The sequence below is a fragment of the Rana temporaria genome, chromosome 3 (assembly GCF_905171775.1).
Source record: "Rana temporaria chromosome 3, aRanTem1.1, whole genome shotgun sequence".
In the NCBI taxonomy this organism is placed as follows: domain Eukaryota; kingdom Metazoa; phylum Chordata; class Amphibia; order Anura; family Ranidae; genus Rana; species Rana temporaria.
The window spans coordinates 481,379,750-481,399,577 of NC_053491.1; the positions used below are offsets into that span (position 1 = coordinate 481,379,750).

The 19,828-nt window shown below is 48.4% G+C and overlaps 1 protein-coding gene across 1 annotated transcript in view; it reads right to left on the reverse strand.

Moving 5' to 3' along the window:
• SLC12A9 (solute carrier family 12 member 9) overlaps positions 1-19,828 on the reverse strand; it is a 55,555-nt gene that overhangs the window by 20,409 nt on the left and 15,318 nt on the right. Inside the window, exons 6-8 of the mRNA XM_040347017.1 lie at positions 19,495-19,602; positions 5,068-5,179; positions 4,183-4,340 (exon numbers count right to left, since the gene is read on the reverse strand). Coding sequence (XP_040202951.1) covers positions 4,183-4,340; positions 5,068-5,179; positions 19,495-19,602 — 378 coding nt within the window. The remainder of the gene's footprint in view (positions 1-4,182; positions 4,341-5,067; positions 5,180-19,494; positions 19,603-19,828) is intronic.

Below are 19,828 nucleotides of genomic sequence, written 5' to 3' on the forward strand. Positions count from 1 at the left end.
GCTTAGAGCGCAGTGTCTGTCCGTCCATTGGCGGACATTAACCACTTCCATACCGGGCACTTACGCACCTTCCCGCCCAAGCCAATTTTCAGCTCTGTCGCAATTTGAATGACAATTGTGCGGTCATGCTACACTGTACCCAAATGAAATTTTTATAATTTTGTTCCCACAAATAAAGCTTTCTTTTGGTGGTATTTGATCACCTCTGCGATTTTTATTTTTTGCGCAACAACTAAAAAAAGACCAACATTTTGGATAAAAATTAAGTTATTTTTTTCTGTTAATTTTTTTTTTTGTAAATAAGTACGTTTTCTTCTTCAATTATGGGCACTGATATGGCGGCACTGATATGGCGGCACAGATGAGGTGGCACTGATGGGCACCGATAGGCGGTGCTGGTATGCTGCACTGATGGGCACTCATAGGTGGCACTGATGGGCACTCATAGGCGGCACTGATGGGTGGGCACTGGGCATAGATCGGCACTGATGTACACTGAGGGGTGGCACTGATGGCATTGCTGGGCATCATTCCAGCCAGTGCCCATGTTGCCAGTCAGTGCCCATTTGTGGGCACTGATTGTGTTTAGGTTTTTTTTTGGTGTTTTTTTATTTTTTTATTTTTTTGCTCCATTGAGCACCGGGGGCACTCCCTGGTGGTCCAGTGTTGGCATCCGAGGGGGGGGGGGGGCTGTGCTGATAACCAATTAGCACGAACGCCCCCTGTCACGAGAGCCGCCGATCGGCTCTCCTCTACTCATGTCCATCAGACGCGAGTGAGGAAGAGCCGATCAATGGCTCTTCCTGTTTACATCGTGATCAGCCGTGGTTGGACACGACTGATCACGTGGTAAAGAGCCTCCGCCGGCATGAAATCCTGCTGGACGTCAATAGACGTCCAGTCAGGATATCACAACCACTTCCTGGACGTCAATTGACTATTGACCGGGCGGGAAGTGGTTAAGCAGCTGACTGAATGGCTGGGGAGGCCTGTGGACTGCGATGCATCGCTTGATCTCCCAGCCCAGCTAATCGAGTCAATCCACACTGACTCCTTCACAAAGCAATCATACAGCCCAATTAATGGATTAACAAGCTCGCGAATGGCGGTATACTGGTAATGTATTAACCCTCCTCTGACTGCCCAACTCTATTGGATACCAGAACCAGGTACTCTGCATATCAATGATTTAACCCTCTTGCTGTCAGCACTTCTTTACTCACCAATTGTGACAGAGTCTGTTCATGAATATACAATCAGTGCTGAAGAAGTTTATGTTATCAATGATCATTGGACATGTACAACTAGGAATGCTCAAGTACAATACCATCTTGAACTTTCATAACCTGATTAACTGCAGCTTAATATAGCGCTTTCAGGATTACCAACTAATATCACTAACCAAGGCATGCGTATAGTTCCTTCATTGACATTAATCAACAAGGATATCCAAGAGTTAACTCGAGGTCGACCGATATGGGTTTTTCTCTGGCCGATGCCAATATTTAGAAATCTGGGCGGCCGATATATGAAGCCGATTTTTGCGGCCGATTTTTATATTTTTTTTGGTGGCACTGGATGCCACTAATTGGCACTGGAAGATGGTACTAGCAGATGGCACTGATTGGCAGGTGGCAATGGCACTAATTGGCACTGGCAGATGGCTTTAGTTGGCACTGGTAGGTGGCACTGGATGAAAGGTGGAACTAATTGGCACTGGATGGTGGCACTGGTATTGGCACTGGCATGTGGCATAGACAGATGGCACTGGATGGAAGGTGGCACCAATTGGCACTGGCAGGTGGCATTGGCAGATGGCACTGGATGGAAGGTGGCACCTATTGGCACTGGATGGTGGCACTAGCAGATGGCACTGGATGGCAAGTGGCACCAATTGGCACTGGCAGGTGGCACTGGTGCAAAAAAAAAAAAAAATGGTGTCAGACCCCCTCTCCCTCCAGTATAGACACCCCCCCCCCTCTGCCCCCGTACTACAGACACCAGAGAGCGGGCCGCGGTCACAGCATCAGGAAAGGCCGCGGCTTCGGTCTAGCTCCGGATCCGTGGCACCGCTAGTGGCCATGTAAAATATCGGCCTAATTTGGATAAAAATCGGCCGATGCCGATTTCTCCAAAATGGCCAAATATATTACACCCACAGAGGAGGAGGGGCTTATGCTCGTGGGACACACACCGCTCTCTGGTGTCTGTACTACGGGGGGCAGGTGTCTATACTGGAGGGAGAGGGGGTCTGACACAATTTTTTTTTTGCATTCAGCATTTTCTAACCCTTTTCTCCCCAGCTTGTCTGTCCCTGGATTTAATTTCTTCCTGCAGGGGGCCGTACAGGGTTAGAACAAGGGGTGGGCAGCAGTGGCGGTGCATCTATAAAGGGCGCACGGGCGCGGCCCCCCTCTCTCTCACCATAGATGCATGAATCTATCCATCTATGATCGCCGCCGCCACCCCCCATTCAGGTGTCCAGCCCTTTGTCGGGCGCCGGGCACCTGAATTATAGCCGTTTTTTGTCTGTTTTTGGAAGCACCCAATAGGCGTCCAAAATGGTGAACATCGGGTGCTATGCTGGGCGCTCGCTGTTCACTCAGTGTTGTGTTAGGAAAGCGAATAAATAGTTTTCCTAACACTGACCAGCCTCTCAGCCAATCAGGTGCTCGGGTCTGTTACCTGTCACCTGATTATCTGAAACAACAGGCGCTGTGATTGGACGCCTGATAGAGAGGACGGGAGAAGACATCGAGGAGCATGGACGTGGAGGACGCCACTGTGACCCGTTGTGAGACAGGCAAGTGCCGGGCGATGCACAGTGGTGGGAAACAATGGGCCACAGTGGCGGCAACCGATGGGCCACAGTGGCTGCGCTTGATGTTTTTTTTTTGTTTGCTCACCCCAATAAAATTTTGGAGCACCAGCCGCCACCGGTGGGCAGGAGGATAAGCAGCCCTGGGCACAGTGGTATGGAGTGTACCTACCACATTCTCCAGATAAGTGGCTGGCAACCAGTGGGCTGCCACAGCCTGCTCCAGCATACCCACTCTTCACCTTCTCTGCCCATAACTGGCATGAAATACACACCATGCATCTTCTAGCTGCAAGGAAAAAAGTGATTGGTCACATATGTGAACCATGCACTCAATGCCAACCATGGGCAGCCGGAGTAAGGGGGCAGAGAATGAGTGCAGGATGATACATCCATTCTACATCATGCATTAGCCACAGGGCAGGGGGGTGCAGGGGGGTGCAGGGGGGTGCAGATCCACATACTTGCCCTGGGTGCTGGATGATCCAGTCCCAGTGCTGTACATACCCAGTTTCCCCAAAAATAAGACCTACCCTGAAAATAAGACCTAGCGTTATTTTCCAGGAGGGCTGCAATATAAGCCCTAGTTAAAAATGCTTGTAAAATCCTATAATCCACTCTATTACAGTAGTTTATAATGCACAATGTGTGTGTTTCTGTAATATAATTGTGGGGAAGAGAGCTCCGGCGGGTAACAGAAGTGCAGAGCGGCACTATAACGAAGGTATTCGCTACAATTATATTACAGAAACGCACACATTGTACATTATATAATACTGTAATAGAGTGGATTATAGGATTTTAGAAGCATTTTAACTCAGTTCACACTGGGGATTCCTGTCAGGCAGGGAGAGAGAAGACCGCACATTACATGGTAAGGCCTACCCCGAAAATAAGCCCTACTGTGTCTTTTGTTGGCATAATAAATATAAGACCCAGGCTTATTTTCGGGGAAACACGGTAGCACCCTGAAAACATCACAGTAGTCTGCTCCTAAGGCCTGATGCAAAAAGTGGGTGGCCTCTTGGGAGGAGTTATGCAAAATCATCAAAATATTTTGATGGGTGGGTGTCAGTGTGGAGGAGTGGGCGTTTCTAGGCAGGCTGAACTTGCATGCAGACCACACGCCAGCATGTGATGCCGAGCCTCCATCCCCAAAAAAACTAAATCCAATGAGTGAAAAGGGGTGGGCCAAGGCCACCGGCCGGGGAGGAAAGGGCTAGGCCAGGAAATGAGGATGACTAGCTGCAGCTTCCAATTAAGCTTTCAGGAGAGGTTTACTTTATTTTCTCAACTTCACACAGAAAATAAAAGAAAAAAAAAAAAATGATGGTCCCTCCCACAAAGGAAAAAGACCAACTTACCAAACAGGTCATCCTTGGCCAGTGCGTGCAGAATGCGAGACGCCCCAATCAGGGTGCTCATAGAGGCAGACAAAGACGTGGCATACACCCCAATTAGGACGAAGGGCGGCCAAATATTGATGGGTCGGAAGAATCCGTAGTCTTCTTTCAGGAGTGTCCTAGTGGGGAAGAAAAGGAGAACATTCTAGTTAATCCACCAAGATTAGAGGGAGACAGTTAAGGCAGGGGAAATCCGGATGGACAGTTGGCTAAATGGTTCTATATGTAGGATGTATCCGGTCTATAAACCAGAGGCTCTGGATGGACAGTTGGATAAATGGCTCGATATTTAGGATGTTTCTGATCTATAAACCAGAGGCTCTGGATAGACAGTTGGATAAATGGTTCTAGATTTAGGATGTATCTGGTCTATAAACCAGAGGCTCTGGATGGACAGTTGGCTAAATGGCTCTATATTTAGGATGTATCTGGTCTATAAACCAGAGGTTCTGCATGGACAGTTGGATAAATGGTCCTATATTTAGGACGTATCCGGTCTATAAACCAGAGGCTCTGGATGGACAGTTGGATAAATGGCTCTATATTTAGGATGTATCCGGTCTATAAACCAGAGGCTCTGGATGGACAGTTGGATAAATGGTCCTATATTTAGGATGTATCCAGTCTATAAACCAGAGGCTCTGGATGGACAGTTGGATAAATAGCTCTATATTTAGGATGTATCCGGTCTATAAACCAGAGGCTCTGGATGGACAGTTGGATAAATGGCTCTATATTTAGGATGTATCCGGTCTATAAAGATGAACACAATAGAACTCTATATAGACCTTCTGTTTGAAGAAAGCTCGGTTTGGATTTGCACTCGTTCGGTGGAGGAATTCTCACCTGTCACAGGTAAGTGCTGCTAATATGAAGAGGACCAGGTAGACGAAGAACGTGATGATGACCGCAATTATTGTTCCCAGAGGAATGGCGCGACTCGGCTGCTTCAACTCCCCTGTGAAAATGGACAAATGTTTTAGATTGCATGTTCCTCATCAGAATTCTGTGGCGTTTTGCGGAACTCCAGGCAGAAGAAAAATAAATGTAGTACAGTAGCGAGTGTATAGGGGAGAGTGTGACAGACTCACCCGGGACAGAGGCTTTTGGAGGGGACTGAATTCTGGCCTCTTGCCTTGCGATCATGTGCCCTGGCATTTGGAGGATCGGTGCGCTTTGTGAGCTGTATGCCTGGGGACCCTGTATATGCCATTAAAGTGACCGATTCATACTGTTGGGACTTACAGTGTAAGGAAATGCTAATGCCATCCCCTCCAGCCATCGGTCTGTTCCCTATGCTAATTTACCCTGCTATTATGTGAAGATGTCCTGTGTTTACACTTATGATAATGTGTATTGTATAGCAGGTGAGCGAGGAGACGTGACGTCTACCCTGAAAGATCATATCTATGAGTCACCTAGTCTGGGTAAATGATTAGTTAATTAGCTCATGTTAAGTTATGTTCTGGTTACCTCCTCTTTAACTGTATATAAGGCCGTATTCTTGGTTCTAATAAACACTCCATGTTCAGCAGACAAACAAGTCTCGACGTGTGCTTGTGAGCAGCTGGAATATCTGATATCTATATCCAGACTGATAGGAAGCGGTATATGACAGAAGCACTCAAGCGGAGTGTGGGGGAGAGTGTACAGGGGGAGAGTATAGGGAAGAGTATAGGGGAGAGTATAGGGGGGGTGTATAGTAGGGTGACCAGACATCCCCAGTTTCAGGGGACAGTCCCCTGATTGAGGACACTGTCCCCGGACCAAGTCTGTCCCTGGTTTTGTCCCCAGATTGCATTTAATATGGAGCAGGTACAATTTCAAAGACAGTCAGTGCAGAATTAAAATAAAAAAAATTGAATTACACACCCCCGATCCGCCGTGCCTACTAGCATAGGGGGGTGTATTTTTCCCATTATCTGTGCCCCTTTCTGATGATCATGTGCTGGTCGGAGCGGAGGGAATATTTCTTCAGTTTCGGGCACATGCCCATCCAGCTCCACTAGCATGTTTTTCTGCCTTGGCTCAAATCCTGGCCAGCCACCTGCCCATCTCCTTTCCTTCCCTGGTGGAGTGATCTTCCTCCGCTCCCCACCCAGTAGTAGCCGGGGCCTGAAGAGTAAGACTTGAGAGGCTGTGAGGCGGGCGGCAACGGGCAGAGAGTCGCTGATTGTTGCCATTACTAGTAAAGAAAAAATATGTCCCCGGATTTCATTTAAAAAATCTGGTCACCTTACTGTATAGGGAAGAGTATAGGGAGGGGGTGTATAGGGAAGAGTATAGGGAGGGGGTGTATAGGGAAGAGTATAGGGAGGGGGTGTATAGGGGAGAGGAAAGGGAGGGGGTGTATAGGGAAGAGTATAGGGAGGGGGTGTATAGGGAAGAGTATAGGGAGGGGGTGTATAGGGAAGAGTATAGGGAGGGGGTGTATAGGGAAGAGTATAGGGAGGGGGTGTATAGGGAAGAGTATAGGGAGGGGGTGTATAGGGAAGAGGAAAGGGAGGGGGTGTATAGGGAAGAGTATAGGGAGGGGGTGTATAGGGAAGAGTATAGGGAGGGGGGTGTATAGGGAAGAGTATAGGGAGGGGGTGTATAGGGAAGAGGAAAGGGAGGGGGTGTATAGGGAAGAGTATAGGGAGGGGGTGTATAGGGAAGAGTATAGGGAGGGGGTGTATAGGGAAGAGGAAAGGGAGGGGGTGTATAGGGAAGAGGAAAGGGAGGGGGTGTATAGGGAAGAGGAAAGGGAGGGGGTGTATAGGGAAGAGTATAGGGAGGGGGTGTATAGGGAAGAGTATAGGGGGGGTGTATAGGGAAGAGTATAGGGAGGGGGTGTATAGGGAAGAGTATAGGGAGGGGGTGTATAGGGAAGAGTATAGGGAGGGGGTGTATAGGGAAGAGTATAGGGGGGGTGTATAGGGAAGAGTATAGGGAAGAGTATAGGGGGGTGTATAGGGAAGAGTATAGGGAAGAGTATAGGGGGGGTGTATAGGGAAGAGTATAGGGAAGAGTATAGGGGGATGTATAGGGAAGAGTATAGGGGGGTGTATAGGGAAGAGTATAGGGGGGAGTGTATAGGGAAGAGTATAGGGGGATGTATAGGGAAGAGTATAGGGGGGAGTGTATAGGGAAGAGTATGGGGGGGGTGTATAGGGAAGAGTATAGGGGGGGGTGTATAGGGAAGAGTATAGGGGGGAGTGTATAGGGGGAGTGTATAGGGAAGAGTATAGGGGGGAGTGTATAGGGAAGAGTATAGGGGGGAGTGTATAGGGAAGAGTATAGGGGGGTGTATAGGGAAGAGTATAGGGAAGAGTATAGGGGGGAGTGTATAGGGAAGAGTATAGGGGGGTGTATAGGGAAGAGTATAGGGGGATGTATAGGGAAGAGTATAGGGGGGAGTGTATAGGGAAGAGTATAGGGGGATGTATAGGGAAGAGTATAGGGGGGAGTGTATAGGGAAGAGTATGGGGGGGTGTATAGGGAAGAGTATAGGGGGGGTGTATAGGGAAGAGTATAGGGGGGAGCGTATATGGGGGAGTGTATAGGGAAGAGTATAGGGGGAGTGTATAGGGAAGAGTATAGGGGGGAGTGTATAGGGAAGAGTATAGGGGGGAGTGTATAGGGAAGAGTATAGGGGGGTGTATAGGGAAGAGTATAGGGGGGAGTGTATAGGGAAGAGTATAGGGGGGTGTATAGGGAAGAGTATAGGGGGGGATGTATAGGGAGTTGCATTTTAGTTTTAGTGTATGGGTTCTCAACCTGTGGACCTCCAGCTGTTGCGAAACTACAAGTCCCATCATGCCTCTGCCTTTAGAAGTCAACCTTGTAACTGTCAGCTTTGCAATACCTCATGGGACTTGTAGTTTTGCAACAGCTGGTGGCCCACAGGTCGCACAACCATGTTTTAGTGGTTACAAATAAAGGGAAATTTACTTCTGCGTTACAAATATAAAGTAAGTGCTATATATTAAATCTAAGAGGTTGCTGCTCAACACCAACTGTTATTAGCAGATCAGAGTAAAAAGAAAAAGAAATGTCAAGCGCTCCCTCTTTTCCAAAAGTTACAATGTGATGTATATACACAAAATAAATAAAATAGTGACCCCTAGTGGGGAGTATTGCATATGACACCAAAAATATATTATATATGTCACAATGATATGTGCAACCAGTGACCTCTAGTGGTTACAAACATGAGAGAATAGATAGATAGATAGATAGATAGATAGATAGATAGATAGATAGATAGATAGATAGATAGATAGATAGATAGATAGATAGATAGATAGATAGATCTACACACACACACACAATGTCGGTCAACTTTTTATCTCGCACAGTATTTGCGCAGCAATTTTTTATTAAACGTTTCATGCTTAACCACTTCCCAACCGCCGCATGTATATGTACGTCCACAGTATGGCACCTACAGGCAGATGAGTGTACAGGTACGTCCTTGCCTTGTCGGGGGTCCGATCGGGACCCCCCGCTACATGCATGCGGCGGTCGGATTTCCGCGGGGGGCGCTCCGGGACGACGGCGCAGCTATTCGGTTATAGCCGCCCCCTCGCGATCGCTCCCCGGAGCTGAAGAACGGGGAGAGCCGTATGTAAACACGGCTTCCCCGTGCTTCACTATGGCGCTGCATCGATCGTGTGATCCCTTTTATAGGGAGACTCGATCGATGACATCAGTCCTACAGCCACACCCCCCTACAGTTGTAAACACACACAAAGTGAACACTAACTCCTTCAGCGCCCCCTGTGGTTAACTCCCAAACTGCAACTGTCATTTTCACAATAAACAATGCAATTTAAATGCATTTTCTTGCTGCGAAAATGACAATGGTCCCAAAAATGTGTCAAAATTGTCCGAAGTGTCCGCCATAATGTCGCAGTCACGAAAAAAATCGCTGATCGCCCCCATTAGTAGTAAAAAAAAAAAAAACTATCCCCTATTTTGTAAACGCTATAAATTTTGCGCAAACCAAATCGATAAACGCTTATTGCGAATTTTTTTACCAAAAATATGTAGAAGAATACGTATCAGCCTAAACTGAGGGAAAAAATATGTTATATATGTTTTTGGGGGATATTTATTATATCAAAAAGTAAAAAATATTGAATTTTTTTCAAAATTGGCGCTCTATTTTTGTTTATAGTGCAAAAAATAAAAAAAAAAAACGCAGAGGTGATCAAATACCACCAAAAGAAAGCTCTATTTGTGGAGAAAAAAAGAACGCCAATTTTGTTTGGGAGCCACGTCGCACGAGCGCGCAATTGTCTGTTAAAGCGACGCAGTGCCGAATTGTAAAAACGCCTTTGGGCATTTAGCAGCATATTGGTCCGGGGCTTAAGTGGTTAAAAAAAAAAAAACAGTAAAGTTAGCCCAATTGTTTTGCATAATGTGAAATGACCAGTTACACTTACCGGTAGCTGGATTTCTACGATGTCTTACAGGACGGCACGCTGAGAGTAGACTGGCCACCTGACAGGAAACACAATCAAAAAAAGAGGTTAAAAGGCCCCACCCTTCCCATGTGCCTCAGTTTGTAGATAAGTAACCGCTATTAGAACACGGTCCTAGGACCTAACAAAAAAATAACTCCGAATAGCAGTAAATAACAGGGAGGGAAGTAGGCCTGCCGTCCTGTAAGACATCGTAGAAATCCAGCTACCGGTAAGTGTAACTGGTCATTTCTCCCTCGTCTTCCAGGACGGCACGCTGAGAGAAAAACAAGCAATCTTCGGGCCTACCTTAGGGCGGGACCACCGTCTGTAGGACCTTCCTACCAAACATCAGATCTTGCGGTGACAGCAGTTCGACTCTGTAATGTCTGACGAACGTATTCTGGCTTGACCAGGTCGCCGCTTTACATATTTGTTCTATGGAAGCTCCTGCTCTTTCTGCCCAGGAGGCTGCCAGTGATCGGGTGGAATGGGCCTTGATAACAGGAACTGGTCTACCCGCTAAGGTGTAGGATAAAGAAATAGCCTGCCTGATCCATCTGGATATAGAAGCTTTCGTTGCCTGCTGACCCTTTTTCTGACCAGAAAAATTAACCAAAAGATGAGGGGAATTCCTAAACTCACTTACCCTCTCTAAATAAATCAAAAGACAACGTCTTACGTCCAAGCAATGAAAAGTAGCCTCCTTCTCATTCTTGGGATCTGCGCAAAACGAAGGGAGGACTACCTCCTGGGATCTGTGGAACTTAGTTGCCACTTTGGGCAGGTACAGAGGATCCTGACTCAGTACCACCCTGTCTTCAAAAACCCGAAGAAAGGGTTCCTTAATGGAAAAAGCATGCATGTCTCCAACTCTTTTGGCAGACGTGATAGCCAACAAAAAAGTAAATTTAAAGGAAAGTAATTTAATTGGAATACTATCTATAGGTTCGAATGGTGCCTTAGATAGCTGATTCAAGACTAGGGAGAGGTCCCAAGGGGGAACTCTAGACACTTTTATAGGGGAAAGTCTGTCCCTAGCTGTCAGAAACCTCCTAATAAGAGGATCCCCAGAAAGGCTCCTGTCCAAAAAATAGGACAAGGCCGTAACTTGGACTCTCAAGGTCTTAGTGGCTAAGCCTAGTTCCACCCCATCCTGGAGGAAATCCAGGATGACGGGGATGTCAGGGTAGGAGATCTGTTTCGCGGAGCACCAGCGCGAAAAGACCCCCCAAATTCTTGCATAGATGAGTCTGGTGACTTTCTTGCGACTAGCCAACAGGGTTCCTATCACCTTTTCCGAACAGCCTCTCTGCTGCAGGTTCCACCTCTCAAGAGCCATGCCGTCAGGCTGAAGAATTCTGGGTTCGGATGAGAGACCGGCCCCTGCCGCAGAAGACCCGCCCGGGGAGGGAGAGGAAGCGGGGGAGCTAGAGCCCAATGTTTCAGGGTGGGGAACCAGGACCTCTTGGGCCACCAAGGAGCGATTAAAATCAGGTTGGTGTCTGAGGCGTTCAATTTTTGCAGAACCCTTGGGATGAGATTCAAGGGAGGAAAGGCGTAGGCCAACCGGAATCTCCAGGGTTGAGCCAACGCATCCACCCCCAGTGAACCCTGCTCTCGGGAGAGGGAAAAGAACCTGTTCACCTTTTTGTTCCCCTTGCACGCAAAGAGGTCTACTTCTGGGCGACCGAGCTGTTGGCAAATCCAGCTGAAGGTCTCCGGGCATAATTCCCATTCCCCCTGAAGGATGGGCTGGCGGCTCAGAAAATCGGCCTCCAGATTGAGGGACCCTCTTATATGGACCGCTAGAAGAGAGGGCACCCTCTGTTCTACCCAACTTAGGATCCTCAGGGAGAGGGCTAGGAGAGAGTGTGACCTGGTGCCCCCCTGCCGGTTGAGAAAGGCGATCGTAGTCGCGTTGTCGGAGAGGACTAGGACCTCTCGGCCCTGAATTCTCTCCTCGAAGGCTTCCAGAGCCTCCCCAACCGCCAATAACTCCCGGTAGTTGGAAGAAGCCCGCCTTTGCTGGGGATTCCAAGAACCCTGGGCTCGAAGTTCCTCCGTATGGGCTCCCCACCCCCAGCTGCTGGCATCTGTAGTGACTTTGATCGGGTTGACCTGACTCCACAGACGACCCTTTAAAAGGTTCTGGGGCAACAGCCACCACTGTAAGGTGTCTTTTACTGGAACCGGGATACTGACCCTGGTATCCAACGTCTCTTCCGTTCCCCCCCAAGATGAGAGAAGGAAGGCCTGCAGGGGCCTTGAGTGGAGTTGTGCCCAAGGAACTGCCGGGATGCACGAAGTCATCCGTCCCAACAACCTCATGATTTCTCTGAAAGAGGAATCTACAGCCGCCACTAGGGACCTGACCGCTGTCATAAGACCCTGTGCTTTGTCTTGGGATAAGACAAGCTTCCTTTCTAGGGAGTCTATAAGAAAACCTAGGTACATCTTCCTTTGTTCTGGAAGGAGAGAAGACTTCTCCTTGTTCACGATCCAACCAAGGGATTCCAGGGTGGTTATGACAGTGGCCAGGTCCAGAAGGAGCTGATCCCGACTCAGGTTGAAGAGCAAAAGGTCGTCCAAGTAAGGGACGAGGGAGATCCCCTTTAAATGTAGAAAAGCCATCACCTCTGCCAGGACCTTCGTAAACACCCTCGGACTGGAAGCCAGTCCGAAGGGGAGGGCCGAGAACTGCCAGTGCTGAACTCCTTGGGCAGAGGTGAGGGCGAATCTGAGGAATCTCTGGTGATCCGGACAAATAGGAACGTGAAGGTAAGCATCCCTCAAGTCTATTGTCACCATGAACACGCCTTCTAACAAGAGGCCCCTGAGACTGTAAACATTCTCCATACGAAATTTTTTGTATTGAAGATGAACATTTAGGGGTCTGAGATTGATGATCAATCTGAATTTCCCGAGTGGTTTGGGAACGACAAAAATATGGGAGTATACCCCCTGGCCCTCTTGATTTGGAGGGACTGGGACTATGACTCCCTGTTCGGCCAGGCTGGCAACGTTCTGGGAAAGTCCAGCGGCTTTGCGAGGATCGCTTGGTAGGTGTGTGAGGAGAAAAATGGGGGGAGGAAACTGGCGGAATTCTAGCCTGTAACCTTCCCTGATGATCTGAAGGACGTGAGGACTCCTGGTTATCTCCTCCCAAGCGGGAAGGAACCTGGAGAGCCTGCCCCCTACCCTCTCGTCACTTGGGATCCTTTTCACCAGGCTTGGGGCTGGAAAAAAGGATCCCACTCTTTGGCTTATCCTTTCCAAACCCCCAGCGCCTGCCGGGCGCCGATTTCTTCCCTGGGGGGGGGGTTTTTCCTCTGGTTGGGACGAAAAAACTTCCCCCTATTTGCTCTAGGTCTGGAGGGAAATTTATTTCCTTTTTCAGAGGATCTCGCTAGGGCCTGATCTAATGCGGTGCCGAACAGGAGGGAACCCTCAAACGGAATCGCACACAAGCGGTTTTTTGACGCAAGGTCGCCCCTCCAAGTTTTCAGCCAGACAGCTCTCCTAGAAGCATTGATAAGTGCTCCAGTCTTGGCTGAAGCGCGAACCGTCTCAATAGCTGCGTCTGCCAAATAGGCTACCGCACTGCCGATCACCTGGAGGGACTCTTGAGTTTCTCTAGACTTGGAAGAACTTGCTAGATGATCTAACAGCCTGGAAGTCCAAGCGGCAGTGTTCCTTGCGACGCATGCTGAAGCTAACGCAGGACCCAAAGCGGCTGCATTGGCTTCCCAGGCTCTACGGAGGGAGGTATCAGCACGCCTATTCATGGCATCCCTTAAACTCCCTGCATCCTCAAAAGAGAGATCGGATTGTCTAGAGACCTGAGCTAAAGATGCGTCAAGACGAGGAACTTTAAAAAAGGTATCCTCCACCTCATCTTTAAAGGGGCAGCGGCGTTTCCAGGTCTTAAACTTGGGAAGTTTCTTTTCTGGCTCAGCCCATTCCCTCCGGATAATATCCTTGAGGGATTGATGCACTGGGATAGTCTTAGACTGAGGCTTAATTAAACCCAAATACATCCTGTCCTGGGCTGAAACCTGCTCCGCTGGATGTTGGATCTGCTCAGAGGCGTAAATGGCTGCGAGAAGACCCTCCATATCATCCGCGGAAAATATATATTTTCCAGACCTGGCATCCTCGTCCTCTTCCTCCGCCTGGCTTTCCACCAGGCCCTCGTCCTGAAGAGTGACCTCAGAATCCTCGGAGTCAGAGGAAGGAGCCTTCCTAGTTCGCTGGCGGGAACCCAGCCGCGCAGAAATGGATCCCTCCTGGGACGAAGGACCAGGCACAGGGGGATCAGACTCCCTACTTTTCAAGGAAGATTTAAAATCCTTGAGAGTGGCGAGCATTTCCGACTGCACAGAGAGAAAATCCTTCATGATTTGCGAGGTCTCTTTCCCAGCTAGTTTAAGGATACACTTGGAGCAAAAGGGTTTGTTATAGTCTGTCGGGAGCTTATCATTACAATTCCCACATTTCTTAATTTTTTTAAGGGGTTTAGTAGATCTACTGGCTTCCCCCTGGGCAGAAGGGTCCTCTCCTAAAACATAATGTAAAATAGAAAGGCCCATTAGCAACATACTCTCACAGCTGAGGTTTTACAACAAGAGGGGGGGGGGGGGGGGGGGGGGCCCCCCACCCCCGAACACAAGGAGGACTCACCCCGGGTGGACTCCTCAGCAGCCAGGTCTGTCAGACGGTCCTCCATGATGAGGGCGCCCGGCCCTTCTCTCTCCCCGGCTGCGTGTTGCTCTGCCTCTGCTGTGCTCTGCAGCGAAATGTGGCATCCGTCGGTGGAGGCCGCCATCTTGTAGGGGCGGAGTGACGTCACGCCGTCGTGCGCGTCATCAATACGCGCCCAGCAAGTGACGGCGCCGCTCGGAGCGGCGCCCAGCCCAGCCGACACCACGCTGCAGAGGGGAAGTCTCCCTGTAAGGTAGGAGGGAAGACGGGGGGGGGGGGGGGGAGGAACGGCCGCCTCAGAGCACTAGGGAAGCCCTGCTAGCTAGGAGGCTCTGGCGTCCAGGGAGGCACTCTTCTTAGTTAGCACTTTCAGCCTCCCTAGACCATAAAGAAGGGATACCCCCCCGGGAAAGTGCAAGCACCTTGACCGGACCCAAAAGCACCCAGTACCTGTGGTCTAGACTCCGGGGGGGGGACCACCAGCCCCAGGCCTTAGGTCAGGTGAAAAATAAAAAACTGTTTCGCTGTAGGGGAAACACAATCAGAAACTGAGGCACATGGGAAGGGTGGGGCCTTTTAACCTCTTTTTTTGATTGTGTTTCCTGTCAGGTGGCCAGTCTACTCTCAGCGTGCCGTCCTGGAAGACGAGGGAGAAAGATGAAGTTACACCGAGTAAATAGATACCCAACATGTCCACCTTCAAAATTGCACACGCTCGTGGAATGGCGCCAAACTTTTGGTACTTAAAAATCGTCATGGGCGACGCTTTAATTCTTTTTTACTGGTTGCATGTTTTTATTTACAGAGGTGGTCTAGGGCTAGAATTATTGCTCTTGCTCCAACGTTCGCGGCGACACCTCACATGTGTGGTTTGAACAGCGTTTTCATATGTGGGCGGGACTTACGTATGCGTTCGCTTCTGTGTGCGAGTAGGGGCACTTTAAAAAATATTTTTTTTATTGTTGTTAATTTTACTTAATTTTTTTATTTTTTTGACACTTAAAAAAAAAAAAAAATTGATGACTTTTATTCCTATTACAAGGAATGTAAACATCCCTTGTAATAGGAATATAGCATGACAGGTCCTCTTTACAGTGAGATATGAAGGGGGGGGGGGTCAATAAGACCCCCACATCTCACCCCTAGGCTGGGAAGCCTAAAATAAAATAAAAAAAGGATCAGCGCCGCCGTTTTTTTTGAATGCAGAGGCCAGGCGCAGCGTCATATCATCGCGCCCGGCCTCCAAACAATCATAGAGACTCCCGCGACCATCTGGTCCACCGGAATCTCTATGGTAGGAACTCGGGGGCCTGGGATCTGTTGTCTGACTCACTGAGTCGGTAGAAGCCCCGGAGAGCGGCGGGACGGGGGGCGTCCCCTCTCGCTGCCCGTAAGAACGATCAATCGGGGGAGCACGCCGGTTTTGTGACCCCCCCCCCGGGACAGATCTGTATATTTTCAAGTTCATCACCTGTATGCACCAGGGGTAGTCCATTCCTAAATGTTAGTGGAATAGTCGCTTGCGTTTTTAAATACATTTAGTTTTATAGTATGACAGTACGCTAGTTCCTTTTTTTTACCTTTCTGTTGCCATCATACGAGAGATCACGCTTACAGGAGTTTACTATTGGGAGCTTAAAACACTTCCATACCGGGCACTTGCGCCCCTTCCTGCCCAGGACAATTTTCAGCTTTCAGCACTGTCGCATTTTGAAAGACAATGGCGCGGTCATGCAACGCTGTACCCAAATGATATTTTTATAATTTTCTTACTACAAATAGATTTATTTTTGGTGGTATTTGATCACCTCTGCGGATTTTATTTTTTGCTAAACAAACTATAAAAAATAAAAAAAATAAACAAAATTTTTGAAAATTCTTTTAAAAATCTTTTTTTTAGTTTGTCATAAAATGTTGTTTTCCCCTTCACTGATGGGCACTGAAATGCAGCACTGATGAGGTGGCACTGATATGTAGAATTGATGGGCACTGATAGGTGGCACTGATATGCAGTGGTGGGCACTGACAGGCGCCTGTGGTGGTGTGATATGCAGCAATGATGGGCACTGATGAGGTGGCACAGATATGCAGTGGTGGGCACTGACAGGCGGCTGTGGTGGTGTGATATGCAGCACTGATGGGCACTGATGAGGTGGCACAGATATGCAGTGGCGGGCACTGACAGGCGGCTGTGGTGGTGTGATATGCAGCACTGGTGGGCACTGATGAGGTGGCACCAATATGTAGAATTGATGGGCACTGATATGTAGAATTGATGGGCACTGATAGGCAGGACTGATATACAGTGGTGGGCATTGACAGGCGGCTGTGGTGGTGTGATATGCAGCACTGATGGGCACTGATGAGGTGGCACCAATTGGCAGCACTGGTGGGCACTGATATGTAGAATTTATGGGCACTGATAGGCGGCACTGATATACAGTGGTGGGCACTGATAGGTGGCTGTGGTGGTGGGATATGCTGCACTGATATGCAGCACTGGTGGGCACTGATATGTAGAATTGATGGGCACTGATATGCAGTGGTGGGCACCGACAGGCGGCTGTGGTGGTCTGATATGAAGCACTGATATGTAGAATTGATGGGCACCGATAGGTGGCACTGATATGCAGCACTGATGGGCACCAACAGGCAGCTGTGACGGGCACTGGCATACTTTATTATGGGGGCACTGGTTGACAGTTGATTGGTACATGGGAGGCGGCTGTGCTGATAATCAATGTGCTGATTATCAGCTCAGACCCCCCCCCCCCCCCCCGACAGGGAGAGCCGCCAATCGGCTCTCCCTGCCAGCGTCAACCGAGGAATGCCGTTTACCGGCACGTCCTGGTATACACGATGATCAGCTGTAATTGGTCACAGCTGATCACGTGGTAAGAAGCCTCTGACAGAGGGGGGCGCGCCGGCATGGACGTTCAGTCAGGATAACAGAAACACTTGAGGGGGGGCGCTCTGGGAGGTGAGCGCATAGTGTGACTGGTGGAGGGTACACGTGGTGTTACGTCATTCATTGTTGGATTGTGTGTGGACAGCATTGGATTAATGGACTTTGCTATATATATGTATGTAGGTGTTATAATGTTTGTAACCACTAGAGGTCACTGGTTGCACATATCACTTTCATTGTGACATATACAATATATTTTTGGTGTCATCTGCAATACTCCCCACTAGGGGTCACTATTTTTTATTATTTTGTGTGCCATAATATGAAAGGACGGGAAGGGCTAGATTCAGGTAGGGGGACGTAAGTTTGTGCGGGCGTAGCGTATGTTATTTACGCTACGCCGCCACAATTTAGAGAGGCAAGTGCAGTATTCACAAAGCACTTGCTTCGTAAGTTGCGGCGGCGTAGCGTACATCTGGCGGCGTAAGCGCGCTGAATTCAAATTGTCAAGAGGTGGGCGTGTTTTATGTAAATAAAACATGACCCCACATAATTATGTTTCTCACGAACGGCGCATGCACCGGCCGTGAGCGTATCCCAGTGCGCATGCTCCTAATCACGTCGCAAATAGTCAATGCTTTTGACGTGAACGTAATTTACGCAAAGCCCTATTCGCGAACGTCTTACGCAAACGACGTAAAATTTTCAAAATTTGACGCGGGAACGATGTCCATACTTAACATTGGCTATGCCTCATATAGCAGGAGTAACGTTACGCCGGAAAAAGCCTTGCGCAAACGACGTTAAAAAATCCGCCGGGCGCACGTACGTTTCTGAATCGGCGTATCCATCTCATTTGCATATTCTACAGTGCATTTTTATAGCATTTTTTGCTGTGAAAATTACAATTGTGTCAAAATTGGCCGATGTGTCCGCTATAATGTCGCAGTCAGGAAAAATCGCCGCCATTAGTAGTAAAAAAAAAAATTAATAAAAATGCAATAAAACTATCCCCTATTTTGTAAACACTATGGCCCAGATTCAAGAAGCAATTGCGCCTGTGTAACCATAAGTTACATGGGCGCAATTGCTTACTTGCTCCGGTGTAACGAGTGCTCCTGATTCAGAAACCTTGTTACGCCGACTGCAGCCTAAAATCTGCGCGGCATGAGGCTCTTATGCCTCGCAGATTTTAGGCTGCATTCTTGCGTGGGCCGCTAGGGGGCGCTCCCATTGTGATCAGCGTGTAGTATACAAATTGCATACTACCAACTGTTTTACAAACTTGCGCGGGCCCCGCGCAAGCCAGGTACGGAGTTTCCGTACGGCAACTTTAGCGCAAGGCTGCCCTTTCTAATAGCAGGGGCAGCCAATGCTAAAGTATAGCCGGCCTTCCCGCGCTGTGAAATTTGAATCTCACGTAAGTGATGCGTGAATGGCGCTGGACGCCATTCACGTTCACTTTGAAGCAAATGACGTCCTTGCGACGTCATTTGCCGCAATGCACGTCGGGAAAGTTTCCCGACGGAGCATGCGCTGTACGCTCGGCGCGGGAGCGCGCATAATTTAAATGATTCCCGCCCCCGGCGGGATCATTTACATTGCGCGCGCTTACGCCGGGCAATTTTGCCGGCGCGCCCTCGCAATTCACGGAGCTACTGCTCCGTGAATCGAGGGCAGCGCAAAATATTTGCGTGGGCGCAGGGCAAAATCGTTGCCCTGTGCCCGCGCAAATATAGCGCAATTCTACCTGAATCTGGGCCTATAAATTTTGCACAAACCAATCGCTTATTGCGATTTTTTTTTACCAAAAATAGGTAGAAGAATACGTATCGACCTAAACTGAGGGAAAAAAATAATTTTTATAGATTTTTTGGGGGATATTTATTATAGCAAAAAGTAAAAAATATTGAATTTTTTTTTCAAAATTGTCGCTCTATTTTTGTTTATAGCGCAAAAAATAAAAAACGGCAGAGGTGATCAAATGCCACCAAAAGAAAGCTCTATTTGTGGGGAAAAAAGGACGCCAATTTTGTTTGGGAGCCACGTCGCACGACCGCACAATTGTCTGTTAAAGTGACGCAGTGCCGAATCGCAAAAACTGGTCGGGTCATTTAGCTGCCTAAAGGTCCCCGGGTCTTAAGTGGTTAAAGGAAAAAGGTTCTGGTATATATATATATATATATATATAAATTTTTTAGTACCATGACTTACCAGACATGTTACACCCCGCCATGATGCCAGTGCAGCCATTGAACATCACAGCAAAAACGATGGCAAAGTTCATGAGGTTTCCAGTGGTGTAATCCAGAGAATATTCCGCTGGAGAGAGAGAAGGACAGGACAGTAAATCCACCAGAACAAAAAAGATATACAGATGACAATTTTTTTTTTTTTTTTTTTTTTATCTGCTTATATTTTGCCTTTACTGGTTCCGGTTCCCTCCCCCCAATCAACACGTTTTGTTAAACCGTTTTTCACTGCAAACCTTATTTTAGGTTTAGTGCCGTCATCATTGGGTCTTTGCGCTGAAAACGGATCGCACGCC